This window comes from Coregonus clupeaformis, chromosome 31 (assembly GCF_020615455.1).
Source record: "Coregonus clupeaformis isolate EN_2021a chromosome 31, ASM2061545v1, whole genome shotgun sequence".
NCBI lineage: Eukaryota > Metazoa > Chordata > Actinopteri > Salmoniformes > Salmonidae > Coregonus > Coregonus clupeaformis.
In genome coordinates this window covers 36,568,718-36,594,204 of record NC_059222.1, presented here as the reverse complement: position 1 = coordinate 36,594,204, position 25,487 = coordinate 36,568,718, and the positions used below count along the sequence as shown (strand labels likewise).

Here is a 25,487-nt window from a genome sequence, read left to right as displayed (position 1 = left end):
TCGTGAGATTTTGAGTGAAAACCTCCTTCCATCAGCAAGGGCATTGAAGATGAAACGTGGCTGGGTCTTTCAGCATGACAATGATCCCAAACACACCGCCCGGGCAACGAAGGAGTGGCTTCGTAAGAAGCATTTCAAGGTCCTGGAGTGGCCTAGCCAGTCTCCAGATCTCAACCCCATAGAAAATCTTTGGAGGGAGTTGAAAGTCCGTGTTGCCCAGCGACAGCCCCAAAACATCACTGCTCTAGAGGAGATCTGCATGGAGGAATGGGCCAAAATACCAGCAACAGTGTGTGAAAGACTTACAGAAAACGTTTGACCTGTGTCATTACCAACAAAGGGTATATAATAAAGGATTAGAGAAACTTTTGTTATTGACCAAATACTTATTTTTCACCATAATTTGCAAATAAATTCATTAAAAATCCTACAATGTGATTTTCTGGATTTTTTTCTCTCATTTTGTCTGTCATAGTTGACGTGTACCTATGATGAAAATTACAGGCCTCTCTCATCTTTTTAAGTGGGAGAACTTGCACAATTGGTGGCTGACTAAATACTTTTTTTCCCCACTGTAAATTGTTTTGGTTTAACCATCTTAATGTGATAATTTACATCTTAAGTGTTAATCCTTGACATGGTTTGTTATTGACAGAAATGTTTTGCTACTCTCAGGTCGTTACTGTAATCCTGTGTCACAACCGAACTGAAAACACAAGGCAAGGTACTGAGACAGTTAATCAACAGAATGAAGTTAATATATTTATGTAGAGATGTGTTAGGTACATATGTAATTGTGAATGACCAGTCCAGAAATAGCCAAAGTAACAGTACTATCTGTGAGAGCTCTTTGCTGTGACAGATGGACACAAACCTCATTAGAGATAATGTACCATGTCAATACATCATGAATAGGCATTTCGCATGCAGGTGCAAAGTAAGCAACATGAGCACATTCACATATGGAATAGGCTACTAGGCAGTAATTTTATATCCATTAACACACATTTAGATTTTTTAAGCAAGTCACTGATGTTTTGAATAAATAGGATTTATATATTCCACTTGCTGAAAGGTATTCCTATTCAGATTTTTTGGGGGATGGTCTCTCTGCAATGTTTATACCTGTTATTCTAACAAACCCCACACAATTGAAAAGGTGGGTAAAATAAACAAATATTCTTAGCATAGCCAATACATTCCTACAATGTTTTTTTTTTAATGCATAATTTCACATTTTTATTGTGTACGACCCAATGTGGTCCCGCTTTAAATTACGTGTCAAACGTGACTCGTAGCCGATGTGAGTAAGACCTTTAAACAGGTCAACATTCACAATGCCGCAGGGCCAGACGGATTACCAGGACGAGTACTCAGAGCATGCGCTGACCAACTGGGTAGTGTCTTCACTGACATTTTCAACCTGTCCCTGACTGAGTCTGTAATACCTACATGTTTCAGGCAGACCACCATAGTCCCTGTAGCCAAGAACACTAATGTAACCTGCCTAAATGACTACTGACCCGTAGCACTCACGTCTGTAGCCATGAAGTGCTTTGAAAGGCTGGTCATGGCTCACATCAACACCATTATCCCAGAAACCCTAGACCCACACAATTTGCATACCGCCCCAACAGATCCACAGATGATGCAATCTCTATTGCACTCCACACTGCCCTATTCCACCTGGACAAAAGGAACACCTACGTGAGAATGCTGTTCATTGACTACAGCTCAGCATTCAACACCATAGTGGCCTCAAAGTTCATCACTAAGCTAAGGACCCTGGGACAAAACACCTCCCTCTGCAACTGGATCCTGGACTTCCTGACGTCCTTCCCCCAGGTGGTAAGGGTAGGTAACAACACATCTGCCACGTTGATCCTCAACACGGGGGCCCCTCAGGGGTGCGCGCTCAGTCCCCTCCTGTACTCCCTGTTCACCCATGACTGCATGGCCAGGCACGACTCCAACGCCATCATTAAGTTTGCCGACGACACAACAGTGGTAGGCCTGATCACCGACAACGATGAGACAGCCTATACGGAGGAGGTCAGAGACCTGGCCGTGTGGTGCCAGGATAACAACCTCTCCCTCAATGTGAGCAAGACAAAGGAGATGATTGCGGACTACAGGAAAAAGAGGGCCGAGCACGCCCCATTCTCATTGACGGGGCTGTAGTGGAGCAGGTTGAGAGCTTCAGGTTCCTTGGTGTCCACATCACCAACAAACTATCATGGTCCAAACACACCAAAACAGTCGTGAAGAGGGCACGACAAAGCCTATTCCTCCTCAGGAGACTGAAAATATTTGGCATGGGTCCTCAGATCCTCAAAAAAGTCTACAGCTGCACCATCGAGAGCATCCTGATTGGTTGCATCACTGCCTGGTATGGCAACTGCTCGGCCTCCGACCGCAAGGCTCTACAGAGGGTAGTGCGTACGGCCCAGTACATCACTGGGGCCAAGCTTCCTGCCATCCAGGACCTCTATACCAGGTGGTGTCAGAGGAAAGCCCTAAAAATCAATGACTCCAGCCACCCTATTCATAGACTGTTTTCTCTGCTACCGTACGGCAAGCGGTACCAGAGCGCCAAGTCTAGGTCCAAAAGGCTTCTTAACAGATTCTACCCCCAAGCCATAAGACTCTTGAACAGCTAACAAATGGCCACCCAGACTATTTGCATTGTCCCAACCACCCCCTCTTTTACACTGCTGCCACTCTCTGTTTATTATCTATGCGTAGTCACTTTAACTTGACCTACATGTACATATTACCTCAATTACCTCGACTAACCTGTGTCCCCGCACATTGACTCTGTACCGGTACCCCCTGTATATAGCCTCGCTACTGTTATTTTACTGCTGCTCTTTCATTATTTTTTAAAACATTTTTTTGTTATCTAATTTTTACTTAACACTTATTTTTCTTAAAACTGCATTATTGGTTAAGGGCTTGTAAGTAATCATTTCACTGTAAGGTCTACACCTGTTGTAGTCGGCGCATGTGACAAATACAATTTGACATCAAATTTGACATAAATATGTGCTTTATGAAGGGTGGCATAAGCACCGCTTAATAAAGGCCATATAAGTAATTCAATTGAGGCTTCACAAAGGATTTATAACCCTGTCATACATCTTGGTAGAGCATTGCAACACCAGGATATTGGGTTCGATTCCCGTGACCACCCATACGTAAAAATGTATTCACGCATGACTGTAAATCACTTTGGATAAAGGTGTCTGCTAAATATTACATACTGAACAAAAATATAAATGCAATATGCAACAACATCAACGATTTTACTCGGTTACAGTTCATATAAGGAAATACTCAATTGAAATAAATAAATAATGATCTAATCTATGGATTTCACTTGACTGGTAACTGACTGAATTATAAATGAATTAAAATGGTAAATATAAACATTGTATTTTCAGGAGACAAAAATAATTCAACCATAACACGTTTACAAACAGCATCTGTTATAAAGGGATGGAGTGTGATTTACAATATTTACTGAGCAGTCATCTTTAAAACAAAATAGTTAAACATATTTTTGTTTTAAGATCCATAAAGAATGAGGACAAGGCATTGTGGCATTGGACCGTGGTTCCACATTCCTTCACATGGAAAAAAATAAAATAACATAAGGCAAGCATGTAACTTTTCATACAACATTTACTGATATATAAACAAATAGGCTAAATTGATAGAGAACTTTTTCTATATCCAGTAGAATGTACTTATAAACATGGGGGCCATTTTGATTTGTGAATAGTATTAATGGGTGACTAGAAGTTATTATGAAGAGCACAGTATAGAGACAATAATGAGACTTTCCTGTTTGTCTTACAGTGAAATGAGAGCAAAAATATGTCTTGCCTCAGAAAAAGTCAACATAGCGGTTAGAGAGTGGTAACAGAACACTATCCAAGCATGATGCCTAGGCGAGAAAATGAAGACATTACAAAGCTCTCCTCAGAGCATGACAGTAGTTCTGTTCATCATTTAAGAACATTCAATCAAGAGACATTCAATCATGGAGATGTTTTCACTTAAAAATACAAATTGGATATTTATTTTGTAAACAAGTGTTTATTTCTCCCAAAATTAACGTAACAAATATAAAATGTAACAAATATAAATCTTAAGACTCAAATATGAGCACATTAAAGATGTTACCATTGATTGTACCACAGTAGAAACACAAAGCACATATTAAATGCAGCAATATGTAACATGTAAACAATTTAGATTGCTAGTATCCTATGAAAGTGTTAAGACCAAATAGTGGGCCAGTTACAATGACCAGTACAAACACCTGTGCATGAATTGTGTGCACTAACCAGATAAAGAGGGATATTAATGAGTTGTATGTTCTGTGTAGCAAAACCCTCTTCACTGGCTCATCCATCCTATAAGTTCACAACATTATTTAACTTTGTGACTCAAATAGTATTTCGTCATATAACAGCACATTCTACTAGTCTGTTGTAATTCAACTGCAAAATCACTCCAACCTTTCTCTTTAAAATATGTACATTTCTTACAACAATGAAATAAGCTTTAGAAACTATTTGGCACTATGTTAACGAAGGTGTTAAGCAGCTCATTGTTAAGATTCATATAAAAATACCTTTCAGAACAGAATGAATAATTATGTCTGAGTCTTGTAGGGCTCTATTGTCGGCTGGCGTTGAGGAGGTGCAAGCATCAAACGCACATTTGTTTGCAATTTCGTGATGTAAAAACTTGCACTGGCATTTTACCTGTCTAACATCAGTTGCTTGGGCTGAGGTGGGTGGCAATATTTGAAGTGTGTCCTTAAAAACAATTTCATGAGTGCTATAGGTACGTTTTAAGATCCACAAAAAGCAGGTGGGGCGGCAGTTAGCCTAGTGGTTAAGAGCGATGGGCCAGTAACCGAAAGACACGCTCCTCCAAACTATTCAGTCCTCCTATAATGCCATAACGGCAGATTCTTTTGAGAATCTGCCTCGCACATAGGCAACGATTCAATTGACAGCAGCCTAGTATTTTGTATAGACTTGCGAATGTTATGTGTAAAGACATTTAGACCACGTGTGCACAGTGCCATGGAACAAGAAGTGATTTATGATATAACGCTTCTGACCCGATCCTATTTAGAAACATTGTTTTTGGTTTAACACAATACATAAAATACCATAAATACACAACTTGAAGCCACCACATATTTAGCCATGGAGCACGTTCTGATTGGCCAGTGAGGGGCCAAGCCTCAACCTACAACATGTTTATTCATCAAAACCAAGCCCTTTCGCGCCACAGCCAGCTACTGCACCAATAATTCCGGTTGTGAAAATAGCAAACATATTTGACACATCCCGAACCTATAATGCTACCGCCAGCGCTAAGCCTTACCATTGCGTTAGGCTTGTTAAAATAGAGCCCTTAGTCTTTATTCATGATACACACGGAGTGTACAAAACATTTCCATGACATAGACTGACCCTGTGAATCCAGGTGAAAGCTATGATCCTTTATTGATGTCACTTGTTAAATCCACTTCAAATCACTGTAGATGAAGGGGAGGAGACAGGTTAAATAATTATTTTTTTAAGCCTTGAGATGGATTGTATACGTGTGCCATCCAGAGGGTGAATGGGCAAGACAAAAAAATATTTAAGCACCTTTGATCAGGGCACCGGTTTGAGTGTGTCAAGAACTCATAACGCTGCTGGGTTTTTCATGCTCAACAGTTTCCTGTGTTTTATCAAGAATGGTGCACCACCCAAAGGACATCCAGCCAACTTGACACAACTGTGGGAAAACATTGGAGTCAACATGGGCCAGCATCCCAGTGGAACGCTTTCGACTCCTTGTAGAGTTCATGCCCCGACAAATTAATGCTTTTCTGAGGGCAAAAGGGGTGCAACTCAATATTAGGAAGATGTTCCTAATGTTTTGTACACTCAGTATATTGAACCATATTCCATTAATAATTTAGAACAAATATGGTACAAAGTAATCTGTATATTTCTTACAATACAAACATTTTGCACAGATGAACAGTCAAATGCACAAATGGTCATCTATAAAAATCACATAATATGAACATACAAATACGCCTTGTTAGTGAACTAGAATGTAACCCTCCCCTACACCATGTTGAAGGGTGTAAATGGGGAAACCCTGCCACGCCCAACTACAATTTCCCAAAAGATCTGCTTCAAGCATTCCATTCATGCTACAACATAGCATCTGTGTTGGGTTGTAGTACCCATTACAGCCACCAGAACCACTATTATTACTCTTGCCATACTTGCGCTTTATATTTCATACATCTATCCATGAGAAACGAAGGCTGCACTTGATCTGTAAAGATGCTCAAAAGGCATGGTAGTCACAATACTCAGGTGCATATTAGATCTACAGATGTTTGATCTTAATTTGACCAGTATTGTCGGAGCAAATATAATCCTGCAGCAACAGGATTTGAACTTTTAGTGTTGCTTGATCGGTGGTTAGACTATTAGCTGGCCAAAATTAGGCTACATGAAGTGCAATACTGTTAATATAACTGTGTCTTATAAGTGCAGATTTGTTGTGAATTTATGTCCATCATGAAGCTCATTTGCAGGGCACTTCTCAGCAACAAAAGAGTGATCAAATTAAGACCTACACCTGTAGATTATGCTCAAATGTATATATAATACCATATCCTATGCAGACTTTGGTCTGTGAAAGAATGTACCCCCATAATACACAGCCAATCATCAATCGAGACGCTTACACTCACACATGGCAGTCAAAACATACAGTATTGTAGGGAATGGATTAATTCTAAAGAAGGCTGCAGCTACCAAAGGGGTTTTTGCTTTTCTTTGTCCTCTGTTTGTTGGGTCGCAAGCTGATGACTTCTCGGCCGTTGCTGGAGTTCTGACTAGATAGGTTACTACTTGTGGTGTTGAAAACTCCTGTTAGGGTAGAGATGTGTAGATGTGTTAAGTGATACAACTTTAAATGACTCATTGCTGACACACAAAAGTTCTAAGAGCACGCTTATGAGATCCCTTGGATGTCTATGAGCGTGTTCTGAAAAGCTAAGAAATTGAGAATTATAATGAATACCGCTTTGATATCATTCAAGCAAACCACACACCCGTGAGTCCAAATCTGCACTTCACATTTCTATATAAAACACATTGTCTTTACTGATGCGTAGACATTTAGGCCTTCGTGATGAAGCCAACTAGAACAATTTGGACTGCAAACACGCCAAACATATTTAGCAACCCTGGATGCATTCTAATGTTGCTATTATTCGTTGCTGTATGCTATTTAATGTACGGTATCAATCCACAATGGACCAGGACGGGAATATTCCGTGCCCTCCAGCCGAATTAGAGTTGATAACGACCGTCAATAGCCTACACAACTTGTGACAAACTCACGCAGGTATTAAGCCATGGAGAACACTGATTGGCCAGTGAGTGGTCAAGCCCTTGTCACACCTAGAACTTATTTATTCATTCATTCATCCAAACCCGGGCCCCTTTCACGCCACCGCCAGCTATTGCGCTCATGATTCCCGCTGTGAAAATAGCAGAAATATTTCTGACACACCCACAACTCTGAAAGCCACACGAGAAGATTTACCATTGCGTAAGATTTGTTAAACTAGAGCCGGGAGATACAGATTTCTTACTCAAACTTTTTTTTTTAGGTCTTATGTTGTATGAACCCCACATTTTCCATGAATGTTGTCATGTTACCAAATGTAACTGACAATGTATAGTAAAGATAAAATGAGAGGGGGGGGGGGGGAAGATCCTAAATGCAAACTATCTTTGCAGAACAAGACAAATCTCTCTGTGGCACTGTCCATTCCAGTGCCAGAGGTCTGTACTGACTGGAGACTTGACATGGTTATCAGGATGCTTACCAATTTTATTGCTAGTTGTATGGACTACCTCGGGCTCCTCTGCTGTTTGCCGCTTCAGTCGCTGCAGATACTTATCTGCTAGGTATTTGAAAACTGAAAAGAAGAAATGTCATTTTTTTTATGATTCCCATTGCATTCTTCCTAACATAACAGTTCTTTACCCGGTCAGTTGTACACGTTTTCTTTGACTCACCTTCATTGACATTGAGGTCCTCCTTTACGGAGGTTCGGTAAAACCTCAACTTGAGCTTCTTGGCCAGACCTTCTGCCTCCTCACTACAGTACCAGGAGGAAAAGAGAAAGGGTTACTGGTCAATTCTGCCATGCTTGATCATGTCTAATCAAGATGTCTGTTATCCAAGCCATGCATCTAGAAATGTCCATTTATTTATCGATATATCACAACAGGCCAAGTTCAAGAAGGAAAATGGGTCTAATGGAAGTGTTACTTTTTGATCACCGTGTCATCCAGAAGGTCAATCTTGTTCTGCACCAGGACAGTGGGGATGTCTCCCACCTCGATCTCCACCTTCTCCCACCAGCTGCTGATGGCCTCAAACGACTCCCTGTCAGTGGTGGAGAAGACCAGTACACACGCCTGGGCACCTGGAGCACATCATGCATGGCTCAGTAATGTATACAGCCATGTCATTGTGGAATGCTCTGCCACCAGAGGTTACTCAGACAAAAAAAAAGCAAGTTTAGCTTTAAAAAAAATATATATATTACAAAAAACATACCGTATCACAGCCCCTTTCCACTTTCTAAAAGATCTAATTTAACTGTACATAATTATATGAATAGTGTGTAAATAGTATGTCTTGACAATAGATCATTCTTACTTTATTTTAAATATTATCTTATGTTGTTCTTGTCAACAACTGTTCTGTACTCTGTAATGTAGGCTATTTAATGTTTTGTGTGGACCCCAGGAAGAGTAGCTGCTGCATGTGCAACAGCTAATGGGGATCTAATCAACCTAAACGTACACAGGGCAGCATGGCAGCTGTCACCACAATGCTAAGAAATGCTGGATCCTCAGTTATTTGTTTGTACATAAGAAGAAGCTTTCAAATCAAATAACTGATTTTGTAATGTTTTTTTTTTTACGTATTATTTGTATTGTTGAAATTCCATACACTCCAGTTTGCATTTCTTGTGTTAGGAGAGGGTGTAGCTGCCTGGGACATACAATAACAGAAATACAATATGGACATGCTAGTTGAATCGTTCCCTGTGAGGTCATCTTGGTGCAGTTTCACAGCTGAATCCATACTGAAAAATGACCTGTTGAAAAGTGAAAGGCTGTCTTTCTGGCAGACCCAGTGGAGGAGGTTCATGTCCTTCCCTGGGAGGGAGGAGTCTTACCGCGGTAGTAGGCCTTGGTGATGGCGTCAAACTCTTCCTGCCCTGCCGTGTCCCACAACATCAATCTCACATCTTCATCATTCACTCTGTGGAAAAAAAGGGGGTTTCAATACATGGTATTGTGAGTTTCTCAATGTATAGACAGAGCAGTATCAAATGTATACATTTCTACTTGACTGTCATATCAAACTATTCATTCAACAGTTCTGCGCTATATGTTATAGGCGAGATTGACGCTCAGAAGACTGTCCTCCACAACTTTATTGTTTTATAAAAACAATGCTTCAAGCCTTCAGTGAGCGCACCTCCATCTGACAATTGTTTTATTCAATGCAGTTAGAGTTTCAATGTTTTCAGGGTTTCTCTGGGAATTTCCTGAGAATATCCATGCTTCCGCGTACATCTGGGCACTGCATGTCCATTATCTGTGACCGAAGCCATTGTCACGCCATATTAATAAACAACTATCTGAATGAAATACCGCTTGACACTTTACATTGGAGTTATGGGTTTGCCTCACATCTGTTAAGCATAAAAACAAGAAAATAGACTTACTGGAAAAATAAAGAAAATGTGTGCTTTTGGGCCAAATCCTTAAGGACTCTCTAGGGCCAAAACACAGTTAACTAACAGTTTCAGTTAGACATAGATGCCAGGTATCTCTTATAAAACAACGTGTTAAGAGAATAAAGAGATGGTCTGTGCAGCCAAAATGCATGTACAGTTGAAGTCGGAAGTTTACATACACTTAGGTTGGAGTCAATCAAACTCGTTTTTCAACCACTCCACAAATTTCTTGTTAACAAATTATAGTTTTGGCAAGTCGGTTTGGACATCTAATTTGTGCATGACACAAGTAATTTTTCCAACAACTGTTTACAGACAGATTATTTCACTGTATCACAATTCCAGTGGGTCAGAAGTTTACATACACTAAGTTGACTGTGCCTTTAAACAGCTTGGAAAATTCCAGAAAATGATGTCATGGCTTTAGAAGCTTCTGAAAGGCTAATTGACATCATTTGAGTCAATTGGAGGTGTACCTGTGGATGTATTTCAAGGCCTACCTTCAAACTCAGTCCCTCTTTGCTTGACATCATGGGGAAATCAAAAGAAATCAGCCAAGACCTCAGAAAAATAATTGTAGACCTCCACAAGTCTGGTTCATCCTTGGGAGCAATTTCCAAACGCCTGAAGGTACCACGTTCATCTGTACAAACAATACGCAAGTATAAACACCATGGGACCACGCAGCCATCATACCACTCAGGAAGGAGACACGTTCTGTCTCCTAGAGATGAATGTACTTTGGTGCGAAAAGTGCAAATCAATCCCAGAACAACAGCAAAGGACCTTGTGAAGATGCTGGAGGAAACAGGTACAAAGGTATCTATATCCACAGTAAAACAAGTCTTATATCGACATAACCTGAAAGGCCGCTCAGCAAGGATGAAACAAAAATAGAACTGTTTGGCCATAATGACCATCGTTATGTTTGGAGGAAAAAGGGGGTTGCTTGCAAGCAGAAGAACACCATCCCAACCGTGAAGCACGGGTTGGCAGCATCATGCTGTGGGGTGCTTTGCTGTAGGAGGGACTGGTGCACTTCACAAAATAGATGGCATCATGAGGAAGGAAAATTATGTGGATATATTGAAGCAACATCAAGACATCAGTCAGGAAGTTAAAGCTTTGGGTCTTCCAAATGGACAATGACCCCAAGCATACTTCCAAAGTTGTGGCAAAATGGCTTAAGGACAACAAAGTCAAGGTATTGGAGTGGCCATCACAAAGCCCTGACCTCAGGGGGCAGAAATGAAAAAGTGTGTGCGAGCAAGGAGGCCTACAAACCTGACTCAGTTACACCAGCTCTGTCAGGAGGAATGGGCCAAAATTCACCCAACTTATTGTGGGAAGCTTGTGGAAGGCTACCCGAAACGTTTGACCCAAGTTAAACAATTTGTAGGCAATGCTACCAAATGCTTATTGAGTGTATGAAAACTTCTGACCCACTGGGAATGTGATGAAATAAATAAAAGCTGAAATAAATCACTCTCTACTATTATTCTGACATTTCACATTCTTAAAATAAAGTGGTGATCCTAACTGACCTAAGACGGAATTTTTACTAGGATTAAATGTCAGGAATTGTGAAAAACTGAGTTTAAATGTATTTGGCTAAGGTGTATGTAAACTTCCGACTTCAACTTTATTTTGATTTTAGTGGTCACTTAGGACAGTACGGTCCCCCAGATCTCTTGGTATGGCTGCTATTGTATGCACCTCGTCGGATTGTACTGCATATCTGTAAGAGACGTACTGTGTATTTTTATGCATCTTAATATACATACTGTATGTATATTAGGGATGTGCACAGTTATTTGAATATCCGAACGGACGTTAGTATTTGAATACTTGTGAGTATTCATTTTAGCGAATAAATTAAATTAAAATATCCATGTGACATTGTTACATACAAGGACAGACATACTATGACATTTCAAATTATTAATTTAATAAAACAAACTTTTCAATGTATTTTTTTTTTAACGGTAGCCGACCGGTAGCCTTCACGTGTGTAGTTTGTTGTTTATGTTGGCCAATCAAAACAGCAAAGACGCTCAATGTGGAGCAAGTGGAGTGAGAGTTCACTAATGCAGTGCAAGATGGAATAAAATTACGGAATTAAAAGTTAGTGAAATTAGAAGGAGTAGGCTACAATGAGCAACCAACAGGTAGGCTGATGTTTTATCTGAATGGGGTTGGGGAGAAAGCGCAGAATGTAGCCTTAATTAGCCTAGCTAGCTATAGCTGGCTAGCTTAGCTGGCTTATCTAGGCCAGGGTTTCTCAAAAATAGCATACAAGGAGTTTTACTATGACTTGGGTCGCGCATGGGGGTCCGCGGTGGTACTGCAGGAGATCTGTAGCCAGATCTCAAAATATATATTATAAAAAATGATCCCTCCCCCCATGAGTACTATTAACAACAGGTTAAACACATTTTGGCCAAGGAATCCATGAAATAAATTTAGAGTGTGTAACACAATAAAATGTAATATTATTAATCTACAATTTATGTTCTTAACCCTGGGCAACATGGGCCTGAGAGGCTCACAGGGATATTGGTAACCAGCGTACTCCACCAATTATTCATTTTTCAACTCAATATGTATTTATTTATTTGTTACATAAATGCACTGTAATTTCAGCTTTGAAACAGGAACGTTTTCTTTCTGCCTCGTGGAAAAATGTGTAGAATTGCAGGATATTCGTGTTAAAGCTGCAACAACAAAACATCTCAAAATGTGTAGAATTACAGGAAATTAGCTTGAAAACTGCTAAATGTTCTCTCCGATGCCAAGAGGTTTGTCCAGCCATGCACTGCCCAAGACATAGTAAAACAACTTGTATGCTATTTTTTATTCTCACTCGAGTTGTGTACAGATTATGAGGCGGTCCCTGATTAATTTGCAATCCCAAAAGGAGTCCCCGGCACCAGAAGGTTTGAGAACCCCTGCTCTAGGCTACTCCAGTCAACACAGGCACTGTTATATGGGATGATAAATAACATGGTGGCTGTAGCCGAGAGGCCTTGGCTAGTGGCTACTACATCTCTCTATCCTTTGGGGCGGCAGGTAGCCTGGCGGGTAGGAGCGTTGGGAACGGTTGCTGGATCGAATCCCCGAGGTGACAAGGTAAAAATGTGTCTTTCTGCCCCTGAGCAAGGCAGTTAACCCACTGTTCCCCGGGCACGATGACGTGGAAGTTGATTAAGGCAGCCCCCCGCGTTGGACACATTTCAGTTGAATGCATTCAGTTGTACAACTGACTAGGTACCCCTCTGTCTGCTCCTCCCATCTCACACACATTGGTCCCTCTGCAGCAATCGAGCGCCAGCTTCTCCCTCACGCAGAAGTGCTCAGGTTAAAACGTAAGTTTCAAAAACCACATGTATTATTTCATATTCAACAAAAGCTCATTACATTTACATTTGAGTCATTTAGCAGACGCTCTTATCCAGAGTGACTTACAGTTAGTGAGTGCACACATTCTTTTTTTATTTTTCATACCCCCCGTGGGAATCGAACTACCAACTGAGCTACATCCCTGCCGGCCATTCCCTCCCCTACCCTGGACGACGCTGGGCCAATTGTGCGCCGCCCCATGGGTCTCCCGGTCGCGGCCGGCCACGACAGAGCCTGGATTCGAACCAGGATCTCTAGTGGCACAGCTAGACCACTTCGCCACTCGGGAGGTTCATGATACTATTTGAATAGTGTATAGGCTATGTAAGACACACTAACAATGGGAAATCTCCTTACAGTAGCTGTCTCTCCAGGAAGTCAACACCGATGGTCTTCTTGTAGTCCTTGGTGAAGATGCCCTTGCAGTAGCGCTGGATCATGCTGGACTTCCCCACCGCACCGTTGCCCACCACCACCACCTTGATGGCCACTTCCATGTCCTCCTCCAACATGGCTGTGTGTTGCTGGGCTTTCCTCACACTTCCAGGCCGTCTGGTGTTGCTTTAGGAGGGCTGCCACTGGATCACTTAAACACCTCCTGGTAGAGACAACGATAAACCAGACTTTTAAGGTCTTAACATTGTTATTTTCTCTGCACAAAACCCTTGTCGTTCTGCAGTTCGAATATCCAAGTTACAGTCTCACCAACTGACGAGCCCAGCCCACATAAAAACATCCCTCTGTTTGTTCAGCAATATGATGTATTATGTTTGGATGAGGAGAACACTTTCTACCTCACTGCTCCTCAGTCTACCCATAAAACCCTCACTAGCTGGCCCTCTGTTTTACAGCCGAGTGTAAACACTAGCTAGTGCATCCCGGCTGCAGCCCTCTGAGGTAACGTCAGCTGATGGTTACATGCTACAGTCAGCTACACGTAGCTCAGTTACTGCCTCCATAGCTCTGCTCCCACACACTTTTCCATTAGGTAGCTGTCTGGGCCAGGCCGCCAGGGTCTGGCTAGGAGAGGGTGTAGCTGACGTGGCAGGCATTCAAGAGAGGAGAGGTAGCTGCCTGGGCCTGGCTAGGAGAGGGTGTAGATGCCTGGGCCTGGCCCTCGCTAGGAGAGGGTGTAGATGCCTGGCCCTCGCTAGGAGAGGGTGTAGATGCCTGGCCCTGGTTAGGAGAGGGTGTAGATGCCTGGGCCTGGCTAGGAGAGGGTGTAGATGCCTGGGCCTGGCTAGGAGAGGGTGTAGATGCCTGGGCCTGGCTAGGAGAGGGTGTAGATGCCTGGGCCTGGCTAGGAGAGGGTGTAGATACCTGGGCCTGGCTAGGAGAGGGTGTAGATGCCTGGGCCTGGCTAGGAGAGGGTGTAGTTGCCTGGGCCTGGCTAGGAGAGGGTGTAGATGCCTGGGCCTGGCTAGGAGAGGGTGTAGATGCCTGGGCCTGGCTAGGAGAGGGTGTAGCTGCCTGGGACTCGCTAGGAGAGGGTGCAGCTGACATGCCAGGGATTCAGTCATGTTCCAGATGACTAGGATATGCTGTTTTATGGGAATTTACATCTTACATCTGAGCAGGGAAAAATCCCCACAACCACACCCATGACAGTCTGCCAAAACCTCTTGCATGGTAATGTGATCGACAACGTCACAACATGTTGGCCTAAAAGTATCAGCTTGGTAGCAAAATAACACTAGAGGCTAGTGCTATGGGTCTATCATTATCATTAGCGTAGATACAAAAACAAAACAAAAGCTCTGGTTTGACTTAACCTCAACAGACTATGCAAGGAATGTCTTGTGGATCTGTCCAGGGTTCCACTGACTGCACACAAAGCGAAGGTAGGCCTTTTTCCCCCGAGTTTAAACTCTCAGAGATGTTTGTTATCCAACATCAGCTAATCCTATTCATAAAGTGGATGATCCAAGATCCAAGCCACACTGTAAACAGGCTGGCTTCTCAACCACAACGAAAGCTACAGTACCAGTCAAAAGTTTGGACACGCCTACTCATTCAAGGGTTTTTCTTTATTTTTACTATTTTCTACATTGTAGAATAATAGTGAAGGCATGAAAACTATGAAATAACACATATGGAATCATGTATTAACCAAAAAAGTGTTAAACAAATCAAAATATATTTGGGTGGTCCTCTGTGGCTCAATTGGTAGAGCATGGCGCTTGTAACGCCAGGGTAGTGGGTTCGATCCCCGGGACCACCCATACATAAAAATGTATGTACACATGACTGTAAAGTCGCTTTGGATAAAAGCGTCTGCTAAATGGCATATTATTATTATTATATTATTATTCTTCAAATAGCCACCCTTTGCCTTGATGACAGCTTTTCACACTCTTAGCATTCTCTCAACCAGCTTCACCTGGAATGCTTTTCCAAGTCTTGAAGGAGTTCCCACATATGCTGAGCACTTCTTGGTTGCTTTTCCTTCACTCTGCCGTCCGACTCATCCCAAACCATCTCAAATTGGCTTGAGGTCGGGGGATTGTGGAGGCCAGGTCATCTGATGCAGCACTCCATCACTCTCCTTCTTGGTAAAATAGCCCTTACACAGCCTGGAGGGGTGTTGAGTCATTGTCCTGTTAAAAAACAAATGATAGTCCAACTAAGCCCAAACCAGATGGGATGGCGAATCGCTGCAGAATGCTGTGGTGGCCATGCTGGTTAAGTGTGCCTTGAATTCTAAATAAATAATAATTATAATAATATGCCATTTAGCAGACGCTTTTATCCAAAGCGACTTACAGTCATGTGCGCATACATTTTTACATATGGGTGGTCCCGGGGATCGAACCCACTACCCTGGCGTTACAAGCGCCATACTCTACCAATTGAGCTACAGAGGACCATAAATCACAGACAGTGTCACCAGCAAAGCACCTCCACACCATAACACCTCCATGCTTTACGGTGGGAAATACACATGCGGAGATCATCCGTTCACCCACACCGCGTCTCACAAAGACACGGCGGTTGGAACCAAAAATCTCTAATTTGGTCTCCGGACCAAAGGACAAATTTCCACCGGTCTAATGTCCATTGCTCGTGTTTCTTGGCCCAAGCAAATCTCTTCTTCTTATTGGTGTCCTTTAGTAGTGGTTTCTTTGCAGCAATTCGACCATGAAGGCCTAATTCACACAGTCCCCTCTGAACAGTTGATGTTGAGATGTGTCTGTGACTTGAACTCTGTGAAGCATTTATTTGGGCTGCAATTTCTGAGGCTGGTAACTCTAATGAACCTATCCTCTGCAGCAGAGGTAACTCTGGGTCTTCCATTCCTGTGGCAGTCCTCATGCGAGCCAGTTTCATCATGGCGCTTGATGGTTTTTGCGACTGCACTTGAAGAAACTTTCAAAGTTCTTGAAATGTTCCATACTTACTGACCTTCATGTCTTAAAGTAATGATGGACTGTCGTTTCTCTTTGCTTATTTGAGCCGTTCTTGCCATAATATGGACTTGGTCTTTTACCAAATAGGGCTTTCTTCTGTATACCCCCCCCCCCCCACCTTGTCACAACACAACTGATTGGCTCAAATGCATTAAGAAGGAAAGAAATTCCACAAATTAACTTAAGAAGGCACACCTGTTAATTGAAATGCATTCCAGATGACTACCTCATGAAGCAGGTTGAGAGAATGCCAATAGTGTGCAAAGCTGTCATCAAGGCAAATAATCTCAAATATAAAATATATTTTGATTTGTTTAACACTTTTTTGGTTACTACATGTGTTATTTCATAGTTTTGATGTCTTCACTATTATTCTACAATGTAAAACATTTTTTTTAATGACTGGTTGTGTACCTACTAACCAAACCATGTCCCATTATCCAGACTGTCACAAATTGCCATGTTGTCAACACACAAGCCAACACAATACAGACTAACCAAACAACATGGAAGATTCTAGGTAGATGAGGCTACTAGGCGACTGGAACGACCACAGATTGAGTTACAAAGTAGAGCCTCTCCCACAACGTCTCATCAAAGGTAACTGAATACAGAGCTGGCTGTAACTTAGCTGCAAGCAAGGACACACCAGCTTCATTTACCATTCGCTCCGATTTTGCACAGACTGTTGAAATGGCATGCACTTATATGAATTTAGCCCAAACTGCAGCTGACACAGTAAAGCTTGCCAGAACTTGATGTTCCACTGTATAAAAACGTATTTCCTTGGCTACATTGACTCTTCAAATACACTTTGCTTGTATAGATTTAGCTTAAAATCAGACATTTGTCTTAGAGGAACGTGCTGTTATGTCTAGACCTACCTGTAGGCTGCATAGTTAGATTGTCAGGTTTGTCACTTTGAAGGAACACACTGGTAACCAGGCATACACATCCACAGTGCTCGTGTAAACACCCCACTAAGGTCACAACATGACTTCAAACAACATCAATATACCTATTATTAACGTCTTCATTAAAAACTGCTTGGTACTACGGCCTACTTTAAATCAGAAGACTGTTAATTGACAAATTGCCAGAACAAGAACAGCATCTGCTGATGAGGTTTACACTTTAGAATGGCACTACTCGACATCATCATCACCAGGGAATGCTGCATGCAGTGAGCTGAGAGAGGATGGGGTCATATTGCAAAGGTGACTTGCTGATCAGTGCTTGAAAAAATTTGTTTTTTAAATCCACGAAATAAGATGTCAGATTCATGATTTTATAGTAGCTAGCTAATCATGTTATTTGTTCAGAAGCTGTCCAACGCTTGATACAAAGTCTTACTCATGAGGATCACTGAAACAAAGAATATCATTAACAATATTGTATAATTTCGAGTGATACACTCGTAACATTTCTCTTACCTGCATCCAGTTACATGACCGTCTGGCTCTTACAGCTGCAACAGGCAACAAACAGCACGAGACTAAAACAAAATACAATTGCTGCGCAATGAAAGAGAATAGCGCCTGTTTTTATTTATTTACCAAACGAAATATAACAAGCTATAATAAACTGTAACGTAGTAACAATCAAATCGTTGCAACAATTTGTAAAGCTAACTTAGCGAGCTAGTCATGTAACGTTAGCTAGCTAAAGAACGATGGATTGTCAGGTCTCCACGTTCAGCTAACTTTCGCTAGCACGTCTCCTTGTAGGCGTAGCTACGAATAGCAGCTAGCTGGACTTGTTAGCACTTAACACTCTAGTTTATGTCATAAATCACAATAACTAGCGACACAACAAGAGGAGACGAACATCCACGCTTTTCATCGTTGTAACAAGTCGTCTAATCCTATTTCACAAAGCGACAACTTTAATTCAATAAATTGTTGTTGCCTTGCTAGCTATATTTGCTTGGCTCTCTCCCACAGCTGCAGTCCGGTTGCTATAAACGCTTTTGGTTTCCGGTAGCAGAAGCGCAGTTCACTGCAACTCAATGGGTCCGTTTCTGAACTACAGCGCCTGTAAAATAAATTCCTCCTAGTTGATCTTGAGTGTGTGTGGCTCGGTTGTGACCATCCTAGTGTCGCTACTCCCCTAGGTACTGATCTATGGTCAGTTTTACTAGTTATATTTTCTATCTACCTTGGAGTTTGATTGAAACGTTGTTCTGATCCTAGATGTATGGTTAGAGGTGGAAGAATGTCATGAGAGGCGGAATCGGAGTGTTGAAACCTGTAATTATGTCTTGCAGACTTTCCAACACTTTCCAAGGCCCTGATTGGGTTTCTCCCGTTTGTCATTTTCCCACACTGTGATTCGAACGCTCTGTGGCACAAATCAAGAGTAAACAGAAGCAAATCTAGCTCTCTTGATAAAACAAGTAAAGCGAGTTACCGGTAAATTGTTGGAATTGTAGAAATTGCTTGTATTCACTAACTTATTGTTTAACTTGTGAAATCTGAAGACGTAAACCTGTTCATATTGACAGTGTCACCTTTATATACATAACATTACATGGGGTTTTGATCTTGTTTTGTCATTCCAGTGTTGAAGACGGTTGAAAACCTTGCAGTGAGCTATGTGAAAACATCTGAACAATATACCAAGAAACTGGATGCAGAGTTCTCCAACTTGAACTTTCCCTACCAAATAGTACAAAATGATGCGCAATATGAATCAAATCGAGACATTCAGAATTCCATAATAAGTACATAAAGAAGATATTAATATTGTGTATTGACTTAAAACTTTCATCAAAGGTAACCTGAAAACACTGGTGAATTGCTGGTGGTGAGGAAGAGCTTGAGATTGTAATGGTTTCTTTTGGGATGTTGAGATTATTTCTTTTTAAAGCCCGCTAAGGGTGACAGGAAACCTCAGATTGGCCCCAGTGAATATGAGAAGCGACGAAAGGACCACATCTCCCACTTCGTTCTCCGGCTTGAATACTGCCAAATAACGTCTAGGAGTAAACCATGAATAAAGTCTAGCGAACCTACCGGTTCCAAGTGGAAAAAGCATCTACTTAATTTTTTCCAATAGAAATAACACCATTCTCCATACACTGTAATTTACAACTTGATAAGAGCTATTGATAATAGCTAGGTAAATTAGTAGTCTGTTTTGGATAAGAGAATTGTAAATATAAATGACACTTGTTTTAGATCTATTTGACCTTATTGCTTGCGACTAATGTGAAACCAGTCATATGGCAGCAAACTCAAGTTTATATTTCCCACACTGTTTATGAAATGCTGTGCCATTATGAAGAATTGAAATTGTACGGCCTTTTAACTTGCAGGGATGGGAACTCTAACGTCTTAATTATAGGCTACCTGACTTTCTGTCTGCTATTTTTATCCAGTTAAATATTAGCGACTATCAGTATCGACTGTCAGTATGCAGAGTAACCACACATATTCAACTGCCAATTTACTGTTGGTTCCCTTCAGTTGGTATACATTATTATTCAATTTAATTATGTTGTTTCATTTACCTTAATTTTCTTCCTCTGTAAATTCCGTCATGGCCGTGTGGTTGTTGCTGAGGATCTTTACTAACAGTTGATATAAAAAAAAAGACATGTAGGCTAATTAAATCATTATGGAGCGTAGACCAAACCGTAACAGTTAGAACCCAACGCATGGCGCAATACTTGGCTGTGTCATCACACAGCTCCCTGGTTAGTGCAGGCAATAGACGAGGGTATAGCCTACTATTGTACACTGTTCTAACTATTATACTTATATGTACACTAATCTTCCAACATTACCATGGGTTGAAGAACTGAATGTGGCAATTTTCAAAATGAATCAAACCACCGTTTTCTTTCTTTCGTGCGGATCTTCGTCAGGTCTTTCATTGATCCCTAAAACTCTGAACCGTTCTCTTGCTATACTCTATTGTCGTCAAAATTCGAACTAAATGGTACACCGTATTTAAAGGGATGGCTTAAGATAAATGTACTGAAAACCCTATTGAATGAAAACTCCACGAGAAAATCTTGTCCAGCAAGTAGGGCGGTTTTCAGCGGTTGAATAACATTTTTTAAGAACTCGCAAGGTAGCCACACCTGCAGAGGGCGTTACGCGACTGAATACGGTAAGTCTGAATACCAAATACTGAGAAGTGAGTAGGAAAGGCATACATTCCTAAATCGGAATCGGGCCCTTATTTTGTAAATTGAACAAACAATGTTCATTTTTTAAATCTTATAGAGAACATCTCAGACGGTGGTTTATCCAGCAAGAGATCTACCTTTTCCGTTATCGATTCAATGACCTGCCTTCCAAATACAAAAGCGAATTTCTGCATTGCAATAATCTTCACTATGATACGGTGAGGCTATTTATATTGTGGAGGGAAATACACATTTTACTCGCATATGTGAGCAAAACACCTCTGACACCAATATAATGACGGGAATTGGCATAACCAAGCAATTGGTTCATCCATGTCCTCTATTGGTAAATGCAACAAGTGTTTGCACTGGTGCAAAATTGATTTGACTTGTATTATATATATATATTTTTTTTAAGTAACAGGTAAACTTAGCTAAATGTAAATTCTCAGTAAATCTGGGATGTATTCATTAGTTCAATAGAAACTCTAGTTTTCTTTGCAAAAAGTTTTTCCGTTTGGAGTAAACAGTTTCCGAAAAAAAACGTTTTGCACCAGAATCCGACTAATTTTTTACATTATGTTGCTCTACCGTCTCTTATGACCGAACAGAGCTTCTGGACATCAGAACAGTGATTACTCACCTTGAACTGGACGAATAATTTTTATTTTATGAGTGGGACAAGAGGGATTTTCTCCAAACACCCGACAGGCCCCTCATCCCCTTCATTAGCAGTAGAAAGAAAAGGAGATATCGGGGTGCTTGGTAAGGAGCGGGCGACAAGTGGCTAATCTGCCTTTGCGATCGATACTATTGGCCAATTTACAATCGCTTGATAATGAAATGGACGAACCACAGGCACGAATATCCTACCAACAGGACATTAAAAACTGTAATATCTTATGTTTCATCGAGACAAATCAAATCAAATCAAATTGTATTGGTCACATGCGCCGAATACAACAGGTGCAGACATTACAGTGAAATGCTTACTTACAGCCCTTAACCAACAGTGCATTTATTTTAAACAAAAATAAAGTAAAAATAAAACAACAACAAAAAAAGTGTTGAGAAAAAAAAGAGCAGAAGTAAAATAAAGTGACAGTAGGGAGGCTATATATACAGGGGGGTACCGTTGCAGAGTCAATGTGCGGGGGCACCGGCTAGTTGAGGTAGTTGAGGTAATATGTACATGTGGGTGGAGTTAAAGTGACTATGCATAAATAATTAACAGAGTAGCAGCAGCGTAAAAAGGATGGGTGCAAATAGTTTGCAGTGCAAATAGTCCAGGTAGCCATGATTAGCTGTTCAGAAGTCTTATGGCTTGGGGGTAGAAGCTGTTGAGAAGTCTTTTGGACCTAGACTTGGCACTCCGGTACCGCTTGCCGTGCGGTAGCAGAGAGAACAGTCTATGACTAGGGTGGCTGGAGTCTTTGACAATTTTGAGGGCCTTCCTCTGACACCGCCTGGTATAGAGGTCCTGGATGGCAGGAAGCTTTGCCCCAGTGATGTACTGGGCCGTACGCACTACCCTCTGTAGTGCCTTGCGGTCGGAGGCCAAGCAGTTGCCATACCAGGCGGTGATGCAACCAGTCAGGATGCTCTCGATGGTGCAGCTGTATAATTTTTTGAGGATCTGAGGACCCATGCCAAATCTTTTCAGTCTCCTGAGGGGGGATAGGCTTTGTCGTGCCCTCTTCACGACTGTCTTGGTGTGTTTGTACCATGATAGTTCGTTGGTGATGTGGACACCAAGGAACTTGCAGCTCTCAACCTGTTCCACTACAGCCCCGTCGATGAGAATGGGGGCGTGCTCAGTCCTCTTTTTTTTCCTCTAGTCCACAATCATCTCCTTTGTCTTGGTCACGTTGAGGGAGAGGTTGTTGTCCTGGCACCACACGGCCAGATCTCTGACCTCCTCCCTATAGGCTGTCTCATCGTTGTCGGTGATCAGGCCTACCACTGTTGTGTCGTCGGCAAACTTAATGATGGTGTTGGAGTCGTGCCTGGCCATGCAGTCATGGGTGAACAGAGAGTACAGGAGGGGACTGAGCACGCACCCCTGAGGGGCCCCCGTGTTGAGGATCAGTGTGGCAGATGTGTTGTTACCTACCCTTACCACCTGGGGGCGGCCCGTCAGGAAGTCCAGGATCCAGTTGCAGAGGGAGGTGTTTAGTCCCAGGATCCTTAGCTTAGTGATGAGCTTAGAGGGCACTATGGTGTTGAATGCTGAGCTGTAGTCAATGAATAGCATTCTCACGTAGGTGTTCCTCTTGTCCAGGTGGGAAAGGGCAGTGTGGAGTGCAATAGAGATTGCATCATCTGTGGATCTGTTGGGGCGGTATGCAAATTGGAGTGGGTCTAGGGTTTCTGGGATAATGCTGTTGATGTGAGCCATGACCAGCCTTTCAAAGCACTTCATGGCTACAGACATCAGTGCTACGGGTCGGTAGTCATTTAGGCAGGTTATCTTAGAGTCCATGGGCACGGGGACTATGGTGGTCTGCTTGAAACATGTTGGTATTACAGACTCAGTCAGTGACATGTTGAAAATGTCAGTGAAGACACTTGCCAGTTGGTCAGCACATGCTCGGAGTACACGTCCTGGTAATCCGTCTGGCCCTGCAGCCTTGTGAATGTTGACCTGCTTAAAAGTCTTACTCACATCGGCTACGGAGAGCGTGATCACATAGTCATCCGGAACAGCTGGTGCTCTCATGCATGCTTCAGTGTTGCTTGCCTCGAAGCGAGCATAGAAGTGGTTTAGCTCGTCTGGTAGGCTTGTGTCACTGGGCAGCTCGCGGCTGTGCTTCCCTTTGTAGTCTGTAATAGTTTTCAAGCCCTGCCACATCCGACGAGCGTCAGAGCCGGTGTAGTACGATTCAATCTTAGTCCTGTATTGACTCTTTGCCTGTTTGATGGTTCGTCGGAGGTCATAGCGAGATTCCTTATAAGCGTCCGGGTTAGAGTCCCGCTCCTTGAAAGCGGCAGCTCTACCCTTTAGCTCAGTGCGGATGTTTCCTGTAATCCATGGCTTCTGGTTGGGGTATGTACGTACGGTCACTGTGGGGACGACATCATCGATGCACTTATTGATGAAGCCAGTGACTGATGTGGTGTACTCCTCAATGCTGTCTGAAGAATCCCGGAACATGTTCCAGTCTGTGCTAGCAAAACAGTCCTGTAGCTTAGCATCTGCGTCATCTGACCACTTTTTTATTAACCGAGTCACTGGTGCTTCCTGCTTTAGTTTTTGCTTATAAGCAGGAATCAGGAGGATATAGTTATGGTCAGATTTGCCAAATGGAGGGCGAGGGAGAGCTTTGTATGCATCTCTGTGTGTTGAGTAAAGGTGGTCTAGAGTTTTTTTTCCTCTGGTTGCACATTTAACATGCTGGTAGAAATTAGGTAGAACGGATTTAAGTTTGCCTGCATTAAAGTCCCCGGCCACTAGGAGCGCTGCATCTGGATGAGCGTTTTCCTGTTGATTAATGGCCTTGTACAACTCATTCAGTGCAATCTTAATGCCAGCATTGGTTTGTGGTGGTAAATAGACAGCTATGAAAAATATAGATGAAAACTCTCTTGGTAAATAGTGTGGTCTACAGCTTATCATAAGATACTCTACCTCAGGCGAGCAAAACCTTGAGACTTCCTTAGTATTTGATTTTGTGCACCAGCTGTTGTTTACAAATATACACAGACCGCCACCCCTTGTCTTACCGGAGTCAGCCGTTCTGTCCTGCCGATGTAGCGTATAGCCTGCTAGCTGAATGTTATCATTGTCGTCGTTCAGCCACGACTCGGTGAAACATAAGATATTACAGTTTTTAATGTCCCGTTGGTAGGATAACTGTAATCTTAAGTCATCCACTTTATTTTCAAATGATTGAACGTTGGCTAATAGGATTGATGGAAGAGGCAGTTTACTCGCTCGCCGTCGGATCCTTACAAGGCACCCCGATCTACGTCCACGATATCTCCGTCTCTTCCTCACGCGAATGACGGGGATTTGGGCCTTGTCGGGTGTCTGTATGATATCCTTCGCGGCCGCCTCGTTGAAGAAAAAATCTTCGTCCAATACGAGGTGAGTAATCACTGTCCTGATATCCAGAAGCTCTTTTTGGTTATAAGAGACGATGGCAGAAACATTATGTACAAAATAAATTACAAATAACGCGGAAAAACACACATAATAGTACAATTGGTTAGAGGGCTGTAAAACGGCAGCCATCTTCTCCGGCGCTGAATGATGACATGAATAACATACAGCTGGCGGGTTATACACTATCCGCAGGATAGAACAGCAGCCTCTAGTAAAACAAGGGGTGGCGGTCTATGTATATTTGTAAACAACAGCTAGTGCACAATATGTAAGGAAGTCTCGAGGTTGTGCTCGCCTGAGGTAGAGTATCTCATGATAAGCTGTAGACCACACTATCTACCAAGAGAGTTTTCTTCCTATATTTTTCGTAGCTGTCTATTTACCACCACAAACCGATGCTGGCACTAAGACCGCACTCAATGAACTGTATATGGCCATAAGCAAACAGGAAAACGCTCATCCAGAGGCGGCGCTCCTAGTGGTCGGGGACTTTATTGCAGGGAAACTTAAATCAGTTTTACCTCATTTCTACCAGCATGTTAATTGTGCAACCAGAGGGGAAAAAACTCTAGA

General features: G+C 42.2%; 2 protein-coding genes and 1 pseudogene across 2 annotated transcripts; 1 reads left to right on the top strand and 2 right to left on the bottom strand.

The window, feature by feature from the left end:
• Positions 1 to 5,899: 5,899 nt before the first annotated feature.
• LOC121547927 (ras-related protein Rab-23) lies at positions 5,900 to 18,659 on the bottom strand. The gene is made up of 7 exons (XM_041859339.2): positions 18,108 to 18,659; positions 13,625 to 13,865; positions 9,302 to 9,387; positions 8,383 to 8,539; positions 8,127 to 8,209; positions 7,934 to 8,026; positions 5,900 to 6,965 (listed from the first exon to the last, which is right to left on the bottom strand). Exons 2-7 carry the CDS (start codon positions 13,777 to 13,779, stop codon positions 6,832 to 6,834), a joined length of 708 nt encoding a protein of 235 aa, XP_041715273.2. The 5' UTR covers positions 13,780 to 13,865; positions 18,108 to 18,659; the 3' UTR covers positions 5,900 to 6,831.
• On the bottom strand, positions 14,288 to 14,770 carry LOC123482375 (skin secretory protein xP2-like). Its single transcript, XM_045209726.1, has one exon. It carries the CDS (start codon positions 14,768 to 14,770, stop codon positions 14,288 to 14,290), a length of 483 nt encoding a protein of 160 aa, XP_045065661.1.
• LOC121548087 overlaps positions 17,199 to 25,487 on the top strand; it is a 121,713-nt pseudogene continuing 113,424 nt past the window's right edge.

Bases quoted from the DNA above. Each gene is read 5' to 3' on its own strand.
- LOC121547927 (XM_041859339.2), bottom strand. From the start codon at position 13,779: ATGTTGGAGGAGGACATGGAAGTGGCCATCAAGGTGGTGGTGGTGGGC. The intron at 9,388-13,624 runs GTAAGGAGATTT...TTTTTTCCACAG, and splicing joins TTCCTGGAGAGACAGCTACT to AGTGAATGATGAAGATGTGA. The intron at 6,966-7,933 runs GTAAGCATCCTG...CTACCCTAACAG, and splicing joins TACAACTAGCAATAAAATTG to GAGTTTTCAACACCACAAGT.
- LOC123482375 (XM_045209726.1), bottom strand. From the start codon at position 14,770: ATGTCAGCTGCACCCTCTCCTAGCGAGTCCCAGGCAGCTACACCCTCT.